Raw genomic sequence first — 20,470 nt, 5'->3', positions numbered from 1 at the left:
TCTGAGGCACTATTCCACCTCTACTTCTTTTTTTTTTTTTTTTTTTAAAGATTATTCTTTAGTGTGCATGTCAGAGGGAGGTGGGTAGAGGGAGAGAAGCAGACTCCACATTGAGTGCGGAGCCCGACGCAGGGCTCGATCTCACCACCCTGAGATCACAACCTGAGCCCAAACCAGGAATTAGACACTTAACCGGCTGTGCCACGTAGGCCCCTCCACCTCTGTTTTTAATAAACTGTCTTGGCGATCAAGTATAGTTGTGATGTTTACTCTCCCCTGTATAGTGTGTAATTTTGCAAACCTAGGGCAAAGAATACTATGTATTTCTTTCTAGGTATTAAGAGCTCATTGTGGGTGACACCTGCCAGATGCTCAGTTATGACTGTAGTGCCTCATGAGCATAGATGGCATCAAAGAGAATAAAAAATACATTATACCACTCAATTTTCTGAAAAAATTAGTATAGTTCTAAATTTTGATATCTAAAGTAAACTTTTGTTAAAATTTAAAGCAAGACTTCAAAAAAATACAGGTAACTAGGTACTTTTAGGAACTCTTTTATTATTTGTTATTTACTGCTGAAACTCATGACTAATCCAAGTTATGATAATGAGAAATTACATTCATTAACTGAAAGGGAGGTCAGGCTATGAGTGGAAATGTTTGGATTCTTAATATATTTTGTCAGCAAATGCTTATTTATTTTTTGGTTGGTTGTTTTTTTTTTTGTTTTTTTGTTTTTTTAGCAAATGCTTATTTGAAGAGTTTTGTTTTCTTTTGTTTTATCTCCCTAGGAAGATAAAAACATCAGATGGGCATCCAGATGGGACTATATTCTGGAATCTATGCCTCATACCCACATTCAGTGGTTTAGGTAAGAGTACAGAGTTAATCCACTTTATGCTCTGGGCTTACTCTATGTTTTGTCCCTTTGAACATCTCCTTCATTCTCTAATCCTCTCTAGATCTCCAGAAGTCTGGGCTTTTGAATTGTGTTCAGTCTGGTCAGGTCACTGTTCGTGAGTCAGGCGAGGTCACCCAGTTATTTAGAGTCCCATTTCTTTATCTGGAAATACCTGCCTCACGAAACTGTCCCTGAGGATTAATGGAGAATGAATGAAACAGAACATTTGAGCATCTTACCTGAAGTGGAAGAAGCTACTGCTCATGTTACGACTATTTATTATTATTATTATTCTCTTCAGAGCATGATTCAATTTTTATCTGGAGAGCTGTTCGTGGTGCCGTCACTTTCCTTTTTCTGCTTTGTTGACTAGCTTTTGACACTCGTTAACTTACTGAGTAAATTTGTTTGTCATAAATTTCTTGAGGATACAGACCTTTGTTGATCCCTGCAGCTTGTGTTGCATTTATTTGGGCATAGTACTTATTTAATAATGTTGACCACACATAAAAAAATTCTAGTTCTTAACAGATTATGATGAGATTATTATGATAAGTATATAAAGTTATGTATCCACCAGAAGGACACGTAATAGAACAAAGCTCATTGAATCTCTTGGATTTTAGGTCAAAGTTCGATTTTGATCAATACTGTTTTAATGTTACTGATGAAATATTTTAAAAAGGTAATTAAGCTGCAGATTAATCCTGACGTGTTTATTTCTACAGCATCATGAATTCCCTGGTCATTGTCCTCTTCTTGTCTGGAATGGTGGCTATGATTATGCTACGGACACTGCATAAAGATATTGCCAGATATAATCAGATGGATTCTACGGTGAGTGAAACATTTGACCTGCTAAGGATAGTCTTTATTTAGTTCTTTGGAAAAAGTTGAAATAATGGCTTTAAACAGAATCTTTCTTCTTAAAAGTTATCCTGAATTCACCTTTTCAAATAAGAAAGTGATCCTTAAGAATTGGTATTCTCTAGAACTGTAGTCGCTCCAGCGTTCAGAGCTGCACTGTTCACAGCTCCATCTGTGTTAGTGCGTTGGTGCGGAGTGAGCGTAGGTGCCCAGCTCCGGGTCTGTCCCCTGTTCTCACGGACATGCTGTCAGCTCTCAGATTTTCCATTCCCAGCCTGCACCCGACTCGTGAAACAGCAAAGTTGAGTGGGATAACTCCTAAGCAGTTTTTATTTGTGTGTGTGTTTAGCTTTTTAAAATTAATTTTCACTGAATTTTATCATTTTAGCCTTTTGATATATTCAAAGTAATTTAATGTCCCAGTCTCATTTATTCTCAAAACACTTAAAGTTACATAATGTTATACATTTTATACTTTTTCATTGTATAGCAGCTCTTTGATAAAATTTCCACAAGAATCATAGTGACTTGTAATGAATACAAAAAACTCAGATTTTATTGCTTTCTTTTCCCTGACTTCTTAGTCTTTTCCCCATAACTTTTCTGTCCTAATCAGAAAAAGAACATACTAATGTTTATAAGCTTTTTAGCATTTCTACGCTACAGTCTCTTTTCCATTATTTTTACTGATTATTAAATATTTTATTAAAATAATTTCAAAATACTCTTCATAATTGGCAATTTCAAATGCTATTTTCTTCTTCATTTGTACCAAGGTGCCATGGGACAGAGGCCGTGGTACCCTGCTTCCCCTCTTGCTCCCATTCCTTTTTCCTCCCTTACTGTAGTGGTCCGAGCAAGTCTGTTCAGACATAACTCAGATCATTCACTCCTGCTCACAGCTGTCCAGTGGCTTCCCATTTCACTCAGTGAAAGCCAGAGTCTTCACAGTGGTTTGTAGGCCCTACAGTGCCCCCTTGGAGCTCTGCTCCAGCCATACTGGCTTCCTTAGTATTCCTCAGACATGTCAGGCATGGTCTCACACCTCCGGCCTTTACACTTGCTTTTCTCTCTGCCTCAGACGTTATTTACTCCCTCAGGTATTTACATGGCTAGCTCCCTTACCTACTTAGTCATTACTGAAATAGGATCTTCCCAGTGAGACCTTCCTGACCATCAAATTAAAATTGCACCTTTCTGGCCCCATACACATCCATACCTTCTAAGTTTTCTCTGGAGCACTTATCACCATCTAATGTACTCTACATTTTACTTACTTGTTCTGTTAGTTGTCTGCCTTCCCAGTGAGAACACGTATGCAAGAGGGATTTTTCTGTTATACTCACTGTAGTATCTCTGGTGTTTTAAACAGTGCTGTGCTTTTATAGTTGGTGCTCAGTAAATGTTTGTTGAATGAATGAGTCATTCTCTTTTTTTTTCTTTTTTAAATTTTATTTTATTATGTTAATCAGCATACATTACGTCATTAGTTTTTGATGTAGTGTTCCGTGACTCATTGTTTGTAGTGCTCCATTCAGTACGTGCCCTCTTTAATACCCATCACCAGGCTAACCCATCCCTCCACCCCCCTCCCCTCTAGAACCCTCAGTTTGTTTCTCAGAGTCATAGTCTCTTATGGTTCGTCTCCCCCTCCGATTTCCCCCCCTTCATTTTTCCCTTCCTGCTATCTTCTTCTTCTTCTTTTTTTTTTTTTAAACATATAATATATTATTTGTTTCAGAGGTACAGGTCTGTGATTCATTAGTCTTACACAATTCACAGCACGAATGAGTCATTCTTTGATGTACTAGCCTTGTTGATGCGTTGCTGGGCTCATGATAGGTAAAAAGGTATCCAAGGACTATCTTCCAACTCCACCCTACCCCCCACAAAAGTGAGCTGAGACCAGAGCAGGAAACAATGCAAGCACAAGAGGATGGAGTTCTCCTTTGAGTCAGTCCTTATATAACGTAACCAACTGGGAGACTAAACTTTGGGTCACTAACAAGGGAGCTGAACCTCAAGTCTCCTCCTGTATTAAGCATGGATTCTTGAAGGGGAGCAAAATGATTCTAAGTTAGCAAGTGCCTTCTGATTCTTGGCAGAATCAAGTAGAAATCCTTTGGGGTAAAGTCTCCCAAATTTAGGTTTGTAGAATTCCCCCAATTTAAGATCAATAAAATATGATCTAGGGGCGCCTGGGTGGCCCAGTCAGTTGAGCATCTGACTTTTGATTTCAGCTCAGGTCATGATCTCAGGGTCATGAGATTGAGCCTCATGCTGGGCTCTGTGCTCTGCGGGGAGTCTGCTTGGGATTCTCTCTATTCCTCTCCCTCTGCTCCTCTTCCCCCTTCGCTAAAATAAATAAATAAATCTAAAAAAAATGATCTATTAGAAATTCACAAAAATTTACAGTAAGCAACATGTTTAGAACCCCCTGAAGATTTCAGATACTACAACTCTTAATTACAGAGTATAAAGTATATGAAAAAATAAGAGGAATATTTAGATAAAGGAAACACGGTGTGTCCCAAGCAGAAGAAATAAAAAGAAATCCACATCTAGATCAACTGTGACAAAACCATAGAACACCAGAGAAAAAAGATCTTAGATCAGGCAGAGGGGGGAAAAAGAATTCGAGTATCTGCAAAAGAAAAACAGTTAAATTGGAAATGGAAGCTCAGAGACAAAACATCTTAAATCAGTGAGAGAAATTAACTGTTTACATGGAATCATGTACCCAGAGAAGGTATCTTTCCAGAATAAAGGTGAAATACCTTTTTCAGATGAACAGAAATAGTGGACCACAGACCGTCACTGAAGGAATATCTATAGAAGTAAACTTTAGCAGTGAATCAGTCAATCCATCGATCGATCAGACCTGAAGAAATTTCTATAGAAGTACTTTAGCAGAAAATAAATAAAAACCAATCCCAAAGAGATAATTTAGAAAAATGGGTGAACAAAAAGATTCCAAGTAAACATTTTCTGTTTATAATAATAATGAGTCTAAAAATTTGGAGATTAACAAAAGTGTATCAGCAGAGAAAAAACAAATTTGATGTATAGTATTGGATAAAGTGGGTGGCCATCTGGTTAAAAAATAAGGTAGATTCCAACCTTATTCCTTATGTTAAATGAAAGTGTGAAACTGTAAAATACTAGGACACATGAGAAGTTATTTTTAAATCTTGGAGAAGGGTAGAATTTTTTAAGTATCACAGAGAGCCAGAAGTTATAAAAGAAATGATTGCTCTATGATTACTCTGTCAAAAAACATTTGAATAGGAAGAAATACCATTAAGTAAAAAGATAAAAGTCAAATGGGAAAATATTTAACACATGTAACAAACAAAAAGTTAATTCCTCATAAATAAAGAAATCCTAAAATCATTACAAAAACAATCATCAGCCCAGTAAGAAACCAGGCATAGTACATGAAAAGAGAGTCCATTAAAAAGAAACACAAGGGGGCGCCTGGGTGGCTCAGTTGGTTAAGCGACTGCCTTCGGCTCAGGTCATGATCCTGGAGTCCCGGGATCGAGTCCCGCATCGGGCTCCCTGCTCGGCGGGGAGTCTGCTTCTCCCTCTGACCCTCACCCCTCTCATGCTCTCTGTCTCATTCTCTCTCTCAAATAAATAAATAAATAAAATCTTTAAAAAAATAATAATAAAAAAAAAAAAAGAAACACAAGGGACGCCTGGGTGGCTCAGTCTGTTAAGCGTCTGCCTTCAGCTTAGGTCATGATCCCAGGGTCCTGGGATCGAGGATCGAGTCCCGCATCGGGCTCCTTGCTCAGCGGGGAGCCGGCTTCTCCCTCTGCCTGCAGCTCTGCCTACTTGTGCATGCGCACACTCCCTCTGACAAATAAATAAAATCTTTAAAAAGCAAACACAGATGGTTCTTAAACATATAAAAAGATATAACATCATTCATAATACGAGAAATGCAAAATAAAACTGCAGTGCAAGATTGTTTGCTCCTCTGGCGCACTGGCAGCAATTAAAATGTTTGATGATGTGTTGGTGGATTGAGGACGTGAGCACTTTGATACGTAGTTTATGAGAATGTAAATTGGTGTAACTTATGAAAGGCACTTTGGCAATGTTAGTTTATAATGTAGATAGTTTGACCCAACAATTCAGTTCTTAGAAACTAACTTGGATGCAAAGGTTTTTATTATTACTGCTATTTTTTATTTTAAAACAATATATTATTGCTTATAATAACTAAAGATTTTAAGAAACTCAAATACTCATTAATAGGGGACTGATTTTATAAATTATGGAATGTCCCTGCAGTAGAATACTATGTAATCATTAAAAAGAATGAGGCAATTCTGTGTATACGAATGTGGAGGCATCTCCTTATTATTAGACTAAAACAGCAAGATGTGAAATAATGTGTATAATATGCTACCATTTATGCAAAATGAGAAAAGGTATTCATGCATTTCCTTATGTATGAGTAGAGTATCTCTGCAAGGATAGTAAGAAACTCGTCACATTTGTTTTCTCCAAAGAAAGGGTACCTGGCCCTTTATGGAAAACTTAGTTTTTACTTAACTCTAAATTTTTTAGTGCTTATTCAGTAAAAAAGTAATCAGAAATGGTGCCTCGTCTGTAATACTACCCCACCTAAAAGAAGAGGTGAATGTACTTTTTTCCCTCATACTTTTAATGTAAACATTCACAGAAGCACAGAGATTAGTATACCCATCACCCTGGTCCAACAGTTTTCAGCTCATGTTTAGTCTTTTTTAGAATCCCACCAGTTCCTCCCTTTCAGTTGTTTAAAGTCAGTCCCAAATGTAATTTTATTTAATCCATTTAGAACCCATGTGCTTTTTTTTTTTTTTTAAAGATTTTATTTATTCATTGAGACACAGAGATACAGAGAGAGAGAGCATGAGCAGTGGGAGAGGCAGAGGGAGAGGAAGAAGCAGACTCCCTGCTGAGCCAGGAGCCTGATGCGGGGCTCGATCCCAGAACCCTGGGATCATGACCTGAGCCGAAGGCAGACGCTTAACCATCTGAGCCACCCAGGCGCCCCATAGAACCCATGTACTTTTAATAAAACTTCAGTTTGTACATTCCTCAAAAATGACCAAGTAGAGTGTAAATCCATGGTGTATATGAAAGTATTTTGATTTTTACTATTGCCTTATATTAGCCATTATAAGAGCAGGATTAGTACCTATATAAAAGTTTCCATGTTTCAAATTCCAGTTGATTTATATTTACTAAAAAATATGTGTAAATGTAACGTATTATCAGTAGCATTGTCTGTTGCTCACAAAGGTAGAAGTTTGGGAATTTGGGGTAGAGGTGAGATGCATCCTGAAGGAAATGTCAAGAAATGAGGCTGAAAAAGTAGCGGGGGTCAGAGTCTGAAGGACTTGTAACTAATACAGTTTGAAGGTCACAGGGAAGCTCTTAAAGAATTTTAAACAGCACTGCATAGCCAGGTTTGTGATGTAGGAAAATCACTTTGAATATTATGTGGAGCATCATTCAGAGCAGGGCAAGATTGAAGGTACAGAAACCAGTCCAGGGGTGATTATGGAACTCCCAGAGATAGGATGGTGGCAGGAAAGAAAAAAAGGAGCTGGACAGACAGATACAGCGGGTGTTTAGAAGGCGGGATGGAATACTGTTTGGTTGACTATGGAAAAGGTGGAAGAGGGAAAGAAAATAAATGACCCAGTGTTTCTGGTCCAAAACACCCAGTTGGTTAAAGGACCCTGCTGGATGCTGTATTGAGAAGTAACTGAATAGAAGCAAGGGCAGGAACACAGAGGTCACTGTGGTGTATTACAGTAGCCAGGTAAGAGGTGATGACTTGAACCGGGGGCTAGTGTTGGGTTCTGCTGAAATATTTTGGAGGCAGAGCTGAAGATTTGTTAAAGGACTGTATTCAAGATGTGAAAAAAAGGAAGGACTCAAGGAGGATTCCAAGGTTTGAGGGACTGAACTGCTGGCCCGATGGAGCCGTTACTACTGGGGACTGGGGTGGGGCGGTGTTGTTGCTGCAGCAACAGGATAGGTGGGGAGAGAGCATCCATGCAGTTGTGGATGATTCTGCTCAGGGTGCTTGTTAACCAACCAAGTGGAGCTGTGATTAGGCAAATCGTGTATGTGTGTCTAGAGATCAGGGGAGCAGTTAGGGCTGGTGGCAAACTTACTCATATGCTCATAGCTAAGTCTACTATACCCAGCAAAGTAGCGGTGAAACCTAATACCATTCACTCATTTTGGATATTGGTGAAAGTAGATTGAAAAGGATGGAATGTGAGTAAAATTAAGTCATCAAGTTGGATCATAAAGCTTGACTATCACATTATTTTACATATCTTTTTGAAGTTTCTCAATGTATTTTTATAGACCTTAACATACAACATTCCTTTAAAAGCAATTCAAGAAAACTATATAAAGCTCTGGGAGTCAAACTTCATAAAACTTTGGAATTGGAATAAATACTAACGTTCGTAAGTTTAAAAAAATTTTTCTGTATCAGCATATTCACCAGTGAACAAACTGTCTAGCTGTCCTGGTGATACCACATGTCAATTAAACAACTTCATTCCCTTTTTAGGAGGATGCCCAGGAAGAATTTGGCTGGAAACTAGTTCATGGTGATATATTCCGTCCTCCAAGAAAAGGGATGCTGCTATCAGTCTTTCTTGGATCAGGGACACAGATTTTAATTATGACTTTTGTGACTCTGTGTAAGTATTCAATGAAAATTAAAAAGTAGAAAATACTTTTTCTAAATAATTACTTGAGAATCAGTTTTCCAGTGTGCCTGGGTGACTCAGTTGGTTAAGCATCCAACTCTTGATTTCAGCTCAGGTCATGATCTCCCTCTGTCCCTCCCCCTGCTTGCACACTCACACGTTCTCTCTCTAAAATAAATAGATAAAATCTTAAAAACAAAAAACGTGGAAACTAGGTTTCCTAAGTGTAGCTAGGCTAGATTGTTTCTAAGAGTCCTTTTGGCTTTTAAATCTGTGTGCTTTGGCTATACATTACTTGGAGGCAGGGTTAGCTGTGCCGGAAAACTGACTTCACATCCCCCTTACAGCTGCATAGAGACCAAGCCTTTGTCATGGAGTTGGAGCTGAAGATGACTAGGTACCTGAAGACCATCTGGGTCTGAGTCTTGGTGGCTCGGAACGAGGGTCATGCAGGTTGCCTCTGCCACCCTACCAGGAGCAGTATGATTAGGATTCCAAGACGTTTTTGGCTTCCACTGAGAAAAAAAAAAGGAGAAAAGGGAATGGGGCAGGAAGCTTTTTGTAGACCTTCCTCATCTTGGAAGGATTTAGGAAGCAAGGGAGAAATGTTATTACTTAAATTTTTGTCAGTTAAGACAGTCTTTTTTTTTTTTTTTAATAGCCCCTCCTCCCCCCGTAGAGTTATTGATCAGCCACAGGGGTGGTTCTGAGGCTGCTGTATGGGAATACAGTATTTCTGCAGTTTTCCTAATTGTAAGAGAAAAAAAGGTTTATGAATAGAGTTTTCTGAATTTTGCTTTTATTTTCCTTATGTTTCCTTTATTGGTGCCTTCTACTGATGAACAGTAACGAATTATTACTGGAAGAATTCAGAAATCCCTGACCTTTTAATAATTTTTTAATGAACATTTGTCCTTATGTTTGATTGCATATTAAATATGTAATACTAAAGTCATTTTATGTTAGTAAAATTATTCCACGTTTTTGTGATGGAAATATATAAATATTTTACAAAGAGGATTCTCACTTCCAAATGTCTGGCACCTGAATAAGTTTGAGAACCACTGATTTACACCTCAGGCTTACTTTGAAGACTAATCTGAAGATTAATTAGAACATGTATCTTTATCTACTTGGTAAGGAGATGCAGCTGTGATGAGTAGGCCTAGAATTCTTAAGTATATTATACCGAAAAGGGTAGGTTGGGAGAAGGCATCATGACAGAGGTTTGGACACAGCCAGAGGATAGCATGAAGGCATTAGATCCCCACAGAGCCAGGATAGAGCTAGAGCAGAGTGGATGCTTCAGGATAGAATTCTGCTTGAAAAAAAAAATTTTTTTTTTAAAGATTTTGTTTATTTATTGGTCAGAGGGAGAGAGCACAAGCAGGGTGAGCGGCAGGCAGAGGGAGAAGCAGGCTCCCCACCGAGTAAGGAGCCCGATGCAGGACTCGATCCCAAGACCCTGGGATCATGACCCGAGCCAAAGGCAGACGCTCAACCAGCTGAGCCACCCAGGCGTCCCCTGCTTGAAAATTTTATTGGGAGTTGCCTTCTGTCATCATCTCGTTCTTGTTGGGGGTCTGCTAGAAAGTGAATTCGTGAGGAAGGAAAGTTTCAGAGAGCCTAGGGATCATTTTCCTTAAATGTTCAAATATGAACTTTCTCCTTCAGAACAGTCCATTTCTCAGTTCTGGGGAGAATGCGGGGGATGCATTTTGGTTGAAATTCTGATAGGTCTTCTAAAGTTACCCTGGTTGGTTTCCTGCTTATGAGTTTCTCCTCTTGCCCCTTAGTCGGTGCTGATCAGGTATGGGTGGGCATGTGCTTGATTCTGTACACCACGGAAACACTGGGAACTTTCTTGTTCCTGGGATTAGAAAGCCACTTGGATTTCTTACTGAGCAAAGTCATAACTTCTGAATCCCAGCTTAAAACCAGGAATCTTTACAAATATAGCATTTTTATTCTTACTGGTCAGGTGGGTTATATAAGGAAGAACAAATAAAACCAACCAACTAAATAAAGGTAGAAGCCAGAATTTCCCCAAGTTATTGACCAAGTCCTTCAGTAACTTGTGTTCAGAAAGCTAATGGTACTATGAAATCTTTATTCTCTTGTTTTATTCATTAATTAGATTCTGTCTTGTCTTTTGTGTTTGAATGTTATAAGGTATTTTTTACCGCAGAGGACCCATTATTTTTTTTTTTTTTTTTTTCTTAAAGATTTTTATTTATTTATTTGACAGAGAGAGAGACAGTGAGAGAGGGAACACAAGCAAGGGGAGTGTGAGAGGGAGAAGCAGGCTTCCCGCAGAGCGAGGAGCCCGATGCGGGGCTCGATCCCAGGACCCCGGGATCATGACCCGAGCCGAAGGCAGACGCTTAACGACTGAGCCACCCAGGCGCCCCGAGGACCCATTATTATTATTTTTTTTTTTAGATTTTATTTATTTGAGAGAGAGAGAGAGCACAAGCAGAGGGAGAGGGAGAAGCAGACTCCCTGCTGAGCAGGGAGCCTAATGCGGGACTTGATCCTGGGACTCTGGGATCATGACCTGAGCCACCCAGGCACCAACCCCCCCCAGTATTATTTTAAAGGGAACAAAAGTGGGACTATTTCATGGTGGGAATATCTTTATTCATATTAATTTTAAAAGGCTGTACTTGACAGGGCACTTGGGTAGCTCAGTCGGGTTAAGCATCCAACTCTTGGTTTCAACTCAGATCATGATCTCAGGGTCATGGGATCAAGCCCTGCATCAGCTCTGTGCTCAGCACGGGGTCTACTTGAGACTCTCTTTCTCTCCCCCCCCCCCCCCCCCCCCCGTCTCTTTCTGCCCCTCCCCCAACTCATGCTCGCGCGCGCTCTCTCTCTCTCTCCCTCCCTCCCTCCTTCCCTCTCCCCCTCTCCCTCCCTCCTCCTCTCTCTCTTAAAAAAAAAAAAAAGAAGAAGAAGCTGTACTTGAATCAGAAGAGCTAAAAGCACTCGTGAGCACCCAGTCAGCCTTCCCTGATAATAGGAAGGGTGGGGTTTTATGGACCCCGGCAAGAAATATTCAAAGTAGAGTTTGCTTTATTATCCTGTTGATGTAGTACCTTAAAATATTGCTAAGATTTAGTGTGACCGTATGATAAGACAGTATATTCATGAAATTGTATTTGGTTTCTTGTTTAAAAAATGAAAGCTGTCTTCTGTCACTTTAGAAAGGAAACAGTAATGAAATTTGTAACTTAAAATCACTTATTTTTTAGTTTTTGCTTGCCTGGGATTTTTGTCACCTGCCAACAGAGGAGCACTGATGACTTGTGCTGTGGTCCTATGGGTCCTGCTGGGCACGCCTGCAGGCTATGTCGCTGCCAGATTTTATAAGTGTAAGTAAGAGCGACCCTGACTGTCATGTCAGGGATCTCATCTGCTCCATCACTGTGCCTGAGCCAGTAGGTGATTTTCTCGAACCAGTATGTATCATAGGTACATATCTTTATATAAAAGAAGCTTGTGATGTGGATGACCATCCCTAGATTTTGTTAAAAAAGGTTTATACAGTGAGGTAAGCAAATTTAGGTGCTGCTTATCCATCATTCCCTCTATTCTTTTACTTTTAAGTTTTGACATAAGAGGTTTGGCTGAACAACTTAGATTGCTACATTCATAGAAATGTGTATAGACTAATAAAGGAAGATAATATGAGTATCACTGATTTATTAACTAAAATAAGTAATATATATAGTAATACCTTTTCTTAAATAAGAGAGGTCATGCTAAAGAGCCCTGATATAATTTAATTTGCTTTTATAATATAATTAGTTGCAATCTCTTGTATTCTTGCTTTCTAAAAGTAAAATAAAGTTCAGTGAAAAAAAGTGTCAGGGCCACAGGGTAAGGATGGGCTATGACTAGATGACTTGGAAAGCAGTTTTGCCAGGGTCAGTGAATGCCAGGGTTACTGTGGAATCCTGAAGTCTGTTGAGATGACCTCATAGGTAATCTGTAATTTAAAGTGACAGGGACAGGGAGGAGGTAAAAAACTCATGCTCTGAAAACTGTAAGACATTGATGAAAGAAATTGAAGACACAAACAAATGGAAAGATATACCATGCTCATGGATTAGAAGAATTAATACCATTCAAATGTCCATACTACCCAAAGCAATCTGCTGATTCAGTGCAATCCTTATCAAAATACTAATAGTATTTTTCACAGAACTAGAACAAATAAACCTAAAATTTGTATGGAATCAAAAAAGACCCTGAATAGCCAAAGCAATCTGAAGAAAGAACAAAACTGGAGGTATCACAATCCAAGATTTCAAGATAACACTACAAAACTGTAATAATTAAAACAGTGTGATACTGTCACAAAAATAGACACATAGATCAGTGGAACAGAATAAAAAGCCCAGAAATAAACTTACACTTATATGGTCAATGAATCTGTGACAGAGGAGGCAAGAATATACAGTGGGGAAAAGACAGTGTCTTTAAAAAATGGTGTTGGGAAAGCAGGACCACTTTCTTAAACCATATACACATATAAATGTAAAATGGATTAAATGTGAGACCTGAAACCATAAGCCCCTAGGAGAGAGCAAACAGGTACGTGATCTTTTACATCAGCCTTAGTGACACATCTGTGGATAGGTTTCCTCAGGCAAGGGAAACAAAAGCAAAAATAAACAATAGGAACTACACCAAAATAAATATTATTGTCCTTTTGCACAGTAAAAGACAAATATTTTATATGATTTTTTATATGTGGAATCTAAAAAACAGAAAAAACAAAAAAATAGACTCTTAAATACAGAGAACAAACTGGTGATTGCTAGAGAGGAGTTGGGTGGGATTTGGGCGAAATAGATGAAGGGAATTAAGATGTACAGACTTTCAGTTATTAAATAAGTCATGGAGGTGAAAAGTACAGCATAGGAAGTGTAGCCAATAATACTGTTATATGGTGACAGTGACTACACTTTATAATGGTGAACACTGAGTAATGTATAGAATTGTGGAACTAGTATGTTGTACACCTGAAACTAATGTAACATTGTGTTAGTTATACTTAAATAATAAATTAGGGGGGAAAAAGTGCCCACCAAAGAAAAAAACAAAGATGGAAGATGAGACAGAGCTAAGGTTGATGTGAATAAGGTTTGGGGTAGAACACAGTCAGGGTACATACACATCCTTATAGTGAGGTTGGCTAGACCCAACCCCAAATAGAAGTATTAGTTAGACTTTGCCGTATACAGTGCTCCTGAAAACATGAAGTCCTATATGTATGTGTGTCTGTGTTTTACTCTTTGTGGATTTTGTCAGGGTTTTTTTTCTTTCTTTCTTTCCTTTCATCCTTTACTAAAGGACAGAGGATTGGTGTCATGTGTGTTTTAACGCATATGAGATGTGATTGGACCCCTGCCTCCCATGCAGCACTCTAGCTTTCTCAACTCTGCTAGCTTTCTTTCAGTTCCTCTGTCGGGCTGTGTACCTTCACATCTGCCTGAGGACTTCACCCCATGCTCTTCCCTTTGCTAGAAAGTTCCAGCTCATTCTCCCTCCCAGCCCAGACACAACCCTCTTTAACTCCTGTCTGTCCTTCAGATCTCAGCTGCACATTAATCAGGCAGAACATTCCAAGAGGTGCTGTCATGTGGCCCCAGTCACAAAATACTTCATTTTATGGAATATTTATGTTTCAATACATATTGTTTGACTTTTGATTGGAATTGTGTTAAACCCAGAATTAATACTTTCACAATAGTCTCTTTATCAGTAATGCTGTGAATTCAAATGATATACATATAATTTGTCATTTTGTTGTAGGGCAAGTGGTACTTAAACTTGGCTTATAAACGATTAAAACTTTTTTAAAAAATCAAAGCTGTTCTCACATCTCAGCCAGTTTTATCTCCAACTTTTAAACTGGAAGCAGGGAGTACTTTCATTTTTTACTCTATATATTTAAAAAAATTTTTTTTAGTGGGGAAAAGAAATTAGGGTGAAAGGAGATTAACAAGTTCATAAGCAAATTCTGTGAAGTGGCCAAAACCCTTTCACTCTTCTTAGTCACCTAATCTGACACACTGATCTCCCCATCCCCACTTAAACCCCCTACCAGAAACTGCAATGCCAGAGGAATCCTAAAGATTTAGACCTGCTGTGGAAATTTAAATGTGTTGCACTTTAGGCTTGAGGGTTCCTAGTTTTATAACAAATTCTGAAACTGGCTACAAGGTAAAGGAGAATCCCCAGTATGCCCTTTCTCTACCCAGTCCCATGGATTCAAACTGGCCTAGAGCTTAAGGGTTTGTTTCATTTTGAAATAAAAAAAAATTAGTAAAGAAGTAGTCTTGATGACCTTCCTTTGATATTAGATTTATTATGCTGAAGGAAACATCTTGAGAGCAGGGCTTATCCAGGGAAGTGCTGTGATGTGCATCTCTGATCTGGATCACTTGTGGAGGGGATTATCATCATTTGCTGGTGTGATTTTCTAGGAGTGGGCACCCAGTGCTGTCTGAAAATTTGTTTAATGCTAGACACATATGGCCATTTGGTTTGCTTTGAAGAGAAGTCTGTGTGTTACCCCACTTTTGTTTTCTTCTACAGCCTTTGGAGGTGAGAAGTGGAAAACAAACGTTTTATTGACATCATTTCTTTGTCCTGGGTAAGTAATAGTAACTTTTCAGTAGTAACTTTCTTACATAGTCATAAAATTTAGTTCCCAAATTTTCGATCTCTTAAGTCTTGAATCTTTTCTGTCTCTAAACCATGTACTCTAGAAAATGAATTTAATTTTTTAAAAAGGGATAAAAAGTGAGTATTTAATAAACATTTGCACAGTGACCGCCACATGCCATATCTGGAAAAAGTATCTCTCTCTCTTTTTTTTTAAGATTTTATTTTATTTGTCAGAGAGCGAGAGCACAAGAAGGGGGGACAGCAAGCAGAGGGAGAAGCAGGCTCCCCGCTGATCAGGGAGCCTGGTGCAGGACTCGATTCCGGGATGCTGGGATCCTGCCCTGAGCTGAAGGCAGACACTTAACCGGCTGAGCCACCCAGGCATCCCTGGAAAAAGTATCTTTGCACATGAGAAATTGTTACATTCCTTTTCTTAAAAGTCTGTTTCTTAGCCCATGTAAGTTGGTCTGGCCTGTTGTTGTGTAAGGCTGCATTGAAAGCTTTTGACCTAATCACAAGAAGGGGTTTTCACCTGAACATAGTTTAGGCAAGCGAACATTTTTAGATTTCTATCAAAAGTATTGCCGCTTTTAAGCCACCTACGTGTCCATTCATAGATGAATGGGGTAAGGAAGATGTGGTGTGTGTGAATATATATACACATGCAATGGAATATTACTCAGCTATAAAAAAAAAAAAAAAAAAGAACGAGATCTCACCATTGGTGACAACATGGATGAACCTAGAGGGTATTATGCTAAGTGAAATAAGTGAGACAGAGAAAGACAGATACCATAAGATTTCACTTATATGTGGAATCTAAAAATAAATGAACAGAACAGAAGTAGACTCATAAATACAGGGGACAAATTGGTGGTTGCTGGAGGGGAGGGGGATGGGCAAAATAGATGAAGAGGATTAAGAGGTACAAACATCCAGTTGTAAAATAAGCAGCAGAGGTGAAAAGTACAGCATAAGGAACATAGTTAATAATATTGTACTAACATTAAATGGTAACAGATGGTGACTTTATTTACCATGGTGAGAACTGAGCAATGGATAGGCATTGTCAGATCACTGTTGTACACCTGAAACTAATATAACATTGTATGCCAACTATAATTCAAAGATAAAAAATTGTTTTAAAGTATCACCCCTTTATTTAGAGTTTATTCCATTAAGTAGAGTAATATATAGCAAGCGTTTAAAAAAAAAACAACGATCACATAAAAAAACAAATAACTGTGACCCTTTGGAGGATAGCTTTTGATATCAAGTATCTGACTGGTGTCTGGTCCTAGAAATAGAACCCACTTTCTTCCCAACTCCCAGTTTCGGGTGGACGAGAACCAGCCTCTGAGCAGTAGTCAGCAGCAACAGTGGAAGCCAGAGGGTAAATTTAGAAACCAGGAATTCCATTTGCAGGCCCGAAATGGAAGAGTGACAACAGTTGCGTTGTTTATACATGTTTGGGATAAAGTTCTCTCAGATAATTACCTCCAGTGAAGAATGGCATGCTTCTCAGCCATTCATGTTGTATTCAGATTTTTAGATGCTTTTCTCAAACTGTATCCTTTGTCAACTAAAGAAGTGTCTCTTCTTCCCAGGACAAGTCAGCTGTGATTTCCTTCAGAATCTTGCCTTTCAGACATTCCTCCTAATCTCTGGCATCTTCTCTTTCTCCCTTTCTGTATGTTCTGTTCATGTGTTTCATCTCCTTTCCTACAAATATACTTAGGCCTCCCAAATCCTAAAAAGAGCTTCTTCTCATAAGCATTTTTCCCTCTATCTTATTTCTTTTACGTTCCCAACAAATTGCCTTGAAAAAATATTCTACATTCCTTTTTTCTCAGCATACATTTACAGTGTAAATCCACGTCATCTGTCTGTCTTCCCCATCACTTTAGTGAAAACTTTTCTCAAAGGTTACCAACAACATTCCCATTTCTAAATCTAGAAATCATTTTCTCTGTCTTCACTCTTTCTACATTATTATCTAAGATTGGGGTACTTTCTCCTTGAAACGCCTTTCTTTTTTGGCTTTATAGAAATTATCCTAAGCCAGTTCTTTTATACCTCTGATCAGCACTGCTTTGATTTATCTTCTTCATCCCACCCTTAGAAGTAAGTGTTCACCAGAAGGATGGTGAGGTAATGAGAGAGGGAGAGAGAAGAAAAGAGCATAAGAGTGCACCAAGAACCCAAGGGGGCAGGGAGAATTGGTGTTCACCTAAGAAAAGAAGTACCATTTAATGGGGTACCTGGGTGGCTCAGTCAGTTAAGCGTCTGCCTTTGGCTCAGGGTCCTGGGATTGAGTCCCACATCCTTCTCCCTCTGCCCCTCCCCCTCGGCTCCTGCTCTCCCTCTCCCTCCCTCCCCCAAAAATAAATAAATAAATAAATAAATAAATAAATAAATAAAATAAATCTTTAATGAAAAAAGTACCACTTAATGACACGAAATTAATTCATGTAATTTTATGTAAACACCTGCATATAATTATTACAGTAGACACAACAAAATGGCATTTGATATTATTAAACATTGTTTCCATATTTAAAAAGAATTTAATGGAGAAAGAAATGCTTCCTTATATTAATAAAAATCTCTGTTTGTGATATAATTTGTATACAGAGAACATCAACAAATTTCAACTATAAAACATAGAGAATTAAGAGAGTTTGGCAGTATGGCTAGGTATCAGCTAATATTCTAAGATCCTGAATACTACCAATAGCAAATTAAATGTTTTAATGGTAGTTGTAGTTGTATGGGAAGAGGACTCTATTTACAGGAGTATTAGCCACAGAAAACCTTCATGCTAGATGTGGCATCACAAACCAGAGGAGGGGAAGTGTTAGATGATGCTGGCAAAATTGTCTAAATGAAGGGAGAAACCCTCTTCCTACCAGTCACACACAATCAGTTCCAGGTGCAGTCTAAATGTAACGGGCATAACGATTAGAAGAAAATATAGAAGAGTGTCATCATGATCCCAGGTTATGAAAGACTTTCTTCTCTTAAAGTACACAAAGGATAAAGGGAAAAATTAATGGCTGATCACATTAAAAACTGTGGGGAATGTAGAAACAATTACAGTATGATTACAGCCATGTTTTTAAAAAGGTACTCATTGAAGAAGGACTGAAGGGAAATTTAGTATACACGTTCACTTGTTTGGGTCCATAAAAAGCTATGAACTGGGAAAACAAGATACTTAACAAGGAATTATTAGTAGCTGGAATACATAAATAACTCACATCTATAATCTGGAAAAAATGTACAACCAAAATGAAAAATGAACAGTAGATGTAACCAGCAAGTCACAGAAATAATACCTATAAAGCAAACAAGCACAAGATGCTCAGCGGCAGTTGTCAACAGGAAATGCAGATTAAAACAACAAACTTGACAATCCAAAGCATGATAAAATATGTGAAGAGGTAACTTTCATAAACTGCTGGTGGGAGTTTAAGTCAGGCAGAAAAATCTGGAAAGCAATTTGGCAATTTCTAGTGACGTTTTAAATTCATGTACCCCATTATTCAGAAATTTCATTTTCTTTGTATATAACACAAATTATAATATTAATTACATATGATTGGTACTGTATCATTTGCTTCTGACTCAAGTTTTACCCAAAAGCCTGTTGTGTCTTTCAGGATTGTATTTGCTGACTTCTTTATAATGAATCTGATTCTCTGGGGAGAAGGATCTTCGGCAGCTATTCCTTTTGGAACATTGGTTGCCATATTGGCTCTTTGGTTCTGCATATCTGTGCCTCTAACATTTATTGGTGCATACTTCGGTTTTAAGAAGAATGTAAGTTTATAGGTGTTAATTTATTCAAATAACTTTCAGCTAAGGAATTTAGCATATGCCACCTTACAAGATAGAAAAGTGTCTTTAAAAAAAGGATATATATCTTTTAAAAAAGGATATATAAATCTTTTTTAAGATTTTATTTATTTATTAGAGAGAGAAGGAGAGACGGTGAGAGAGTACAAGTGGGGAGGAGAGGGGGAAGCGGGCTCCCTGCAGAGCAAGGAGTCTGATGTGGGGCTCGATCCCAGGACCCTGGGATCATGACCTGAGCTGAAGGCAGACACTTAACTGACTGAGCCACCCAGGCGCCCCTAAAATTTTTTTAATTACATAGATAAGTTAGTACTTGAAATTCTGAAAATATGCCTATTAAAAATATAAACACTGAAGAGGGACATGATGGTTCGCTACCTGTACACATATATATGTATATCTGTAAAATAATTCAGTCCACAGAAGTATCATCGCAATGAGAATACCAAGTTTTAAGTTTTTGATGTATCATCACAGAAACTGTAGAAGTATGTTTTTGCAGTTTTTGCAAGAAAATGAATTTCTACATCTGTACCCATTTTTCCCCTCAGCTATGTTTTAGGTACTTTAGGTTTCACTTATTTTTATACTACCATGTCATGTGTTATAAAAGGGAAAACATTATCAGTAGCTTATGGTCATAAAGCTTCATATAGCCATTCATTTTTGCCTTTGTGTTCTTAAGTCTTAGTAGAATTGAGCTATTTTAATAAAGATGACATTGCCCGTCTCCAAATAAAAATACATTGACAATAATTTCAGAACCAGCTGATTTCTTACAAGTATATAATTAAAAGGGAAAACCTTTCCTTTGTCTTAACTATTATTTTTAAGTACGATATTATCTCCTTCTGTGTATTTCTTACTTTATCTAAAGCCATTAGCGGATAGCTGCTGGAAACAGTGGTGGCCTGCTTCAGTAGACAGACTGAATATTGTACTAACAGTGGTTGGGTCATTGCTTCTAAATGCAGATTTCAGTTTGATGACTTAAGTAGACTTGTATTGCCAATAGTGTCGGCATGGAAGCTGAGAAAAAAGCAGGCAAATAGTCTAATAATAGAGAAGAATTTTTAAAATAGATTATAATTATGAATGCTTTCTTTATTTTACTGAAGGCCATTGAACACCCAGTTCGAACCAATCAGATTCCACGTCAGATTCCTGAGCAGTCCTTCTACACAAAGCCGTTGCCTGGTATTATCATGGGAGGGATTTTACCCTTTGGCTGCATCTTTATACAGCTTTTCTTCATTCTGAATAGTATCTGGTAAGCTAAGCGTGAAGTCTTCTTATTCCCTTTACCCTTATGTGTAGTATTAGCTTTCTCTTTTTGTTTCTCTTGATGACTGTTTGTATCTTATAAAGGTAAACTGTTCTCCAATAATCAAAAATCTTAAGAGCCAAAAGGTTATTTTATCTT

The 20,470-nt window shown here is 38.2% G+C and overlaps 1 protein-coding gene across 1 annotated transcript in view; it reads left to right on the top strand.

The window, feature by feature from the left end:
* TM9SF2 (transmembrane 9 superfamily member 2) overlaps positions 1-20,470 on the top strand; it is a 58,171-nt gene that overhangs the window by 28,412 nt on the left and 9,289 nt on the right. The window contains exons 8-14 of the mRNA XM_036122427.2: positions 795-874; positions 1,633-1,741; positions 8,367-8,499; positions 11,763-11,882; positions 15,118-15,175; positions 18,852-19,011; positions 20,166-20,317. Of these exons, the coding sequence (XP_035978320.1) occupies positions 795-874; positions 1,633-1,741; positions 8,367-8,499; positions 11,763-11,882; positions 15,118-15,175; positions 18,852-19,011; positions 20,166-20,317 (812 nt within the window). The remainder of the gene's footprint in view (positions 1-794; positions 875-1,632; positions 1,742-8,366; positions 8,500-11,762; positions 11,883-15,117; positions 15,176-18,851; positions 19,012-20,165; positions 20,318-20,470) is intronic.

The sequence above is a fragment of the Halichoerus grypus genome, chromosome 4 (assembly GCF_964656455.1).
Source record: "Halichoerus grypus chromosome 4, mHalGry1.hap1.1, whole genome shotgun sequence".
In the NCBI taxonomy this organism is placed as follows: domain Eukaryota; kingdom Metazoa; phylum Chordata; class Mammalia; order Carnivora; family Phocidae; genus Halichoerus; species Halichoerus grypus.
The sequence above is the reverse complement of the archived record's forward strand: the minus strand, read 5'-3'. Positions and strand labels throughout refer to the sequence as shown.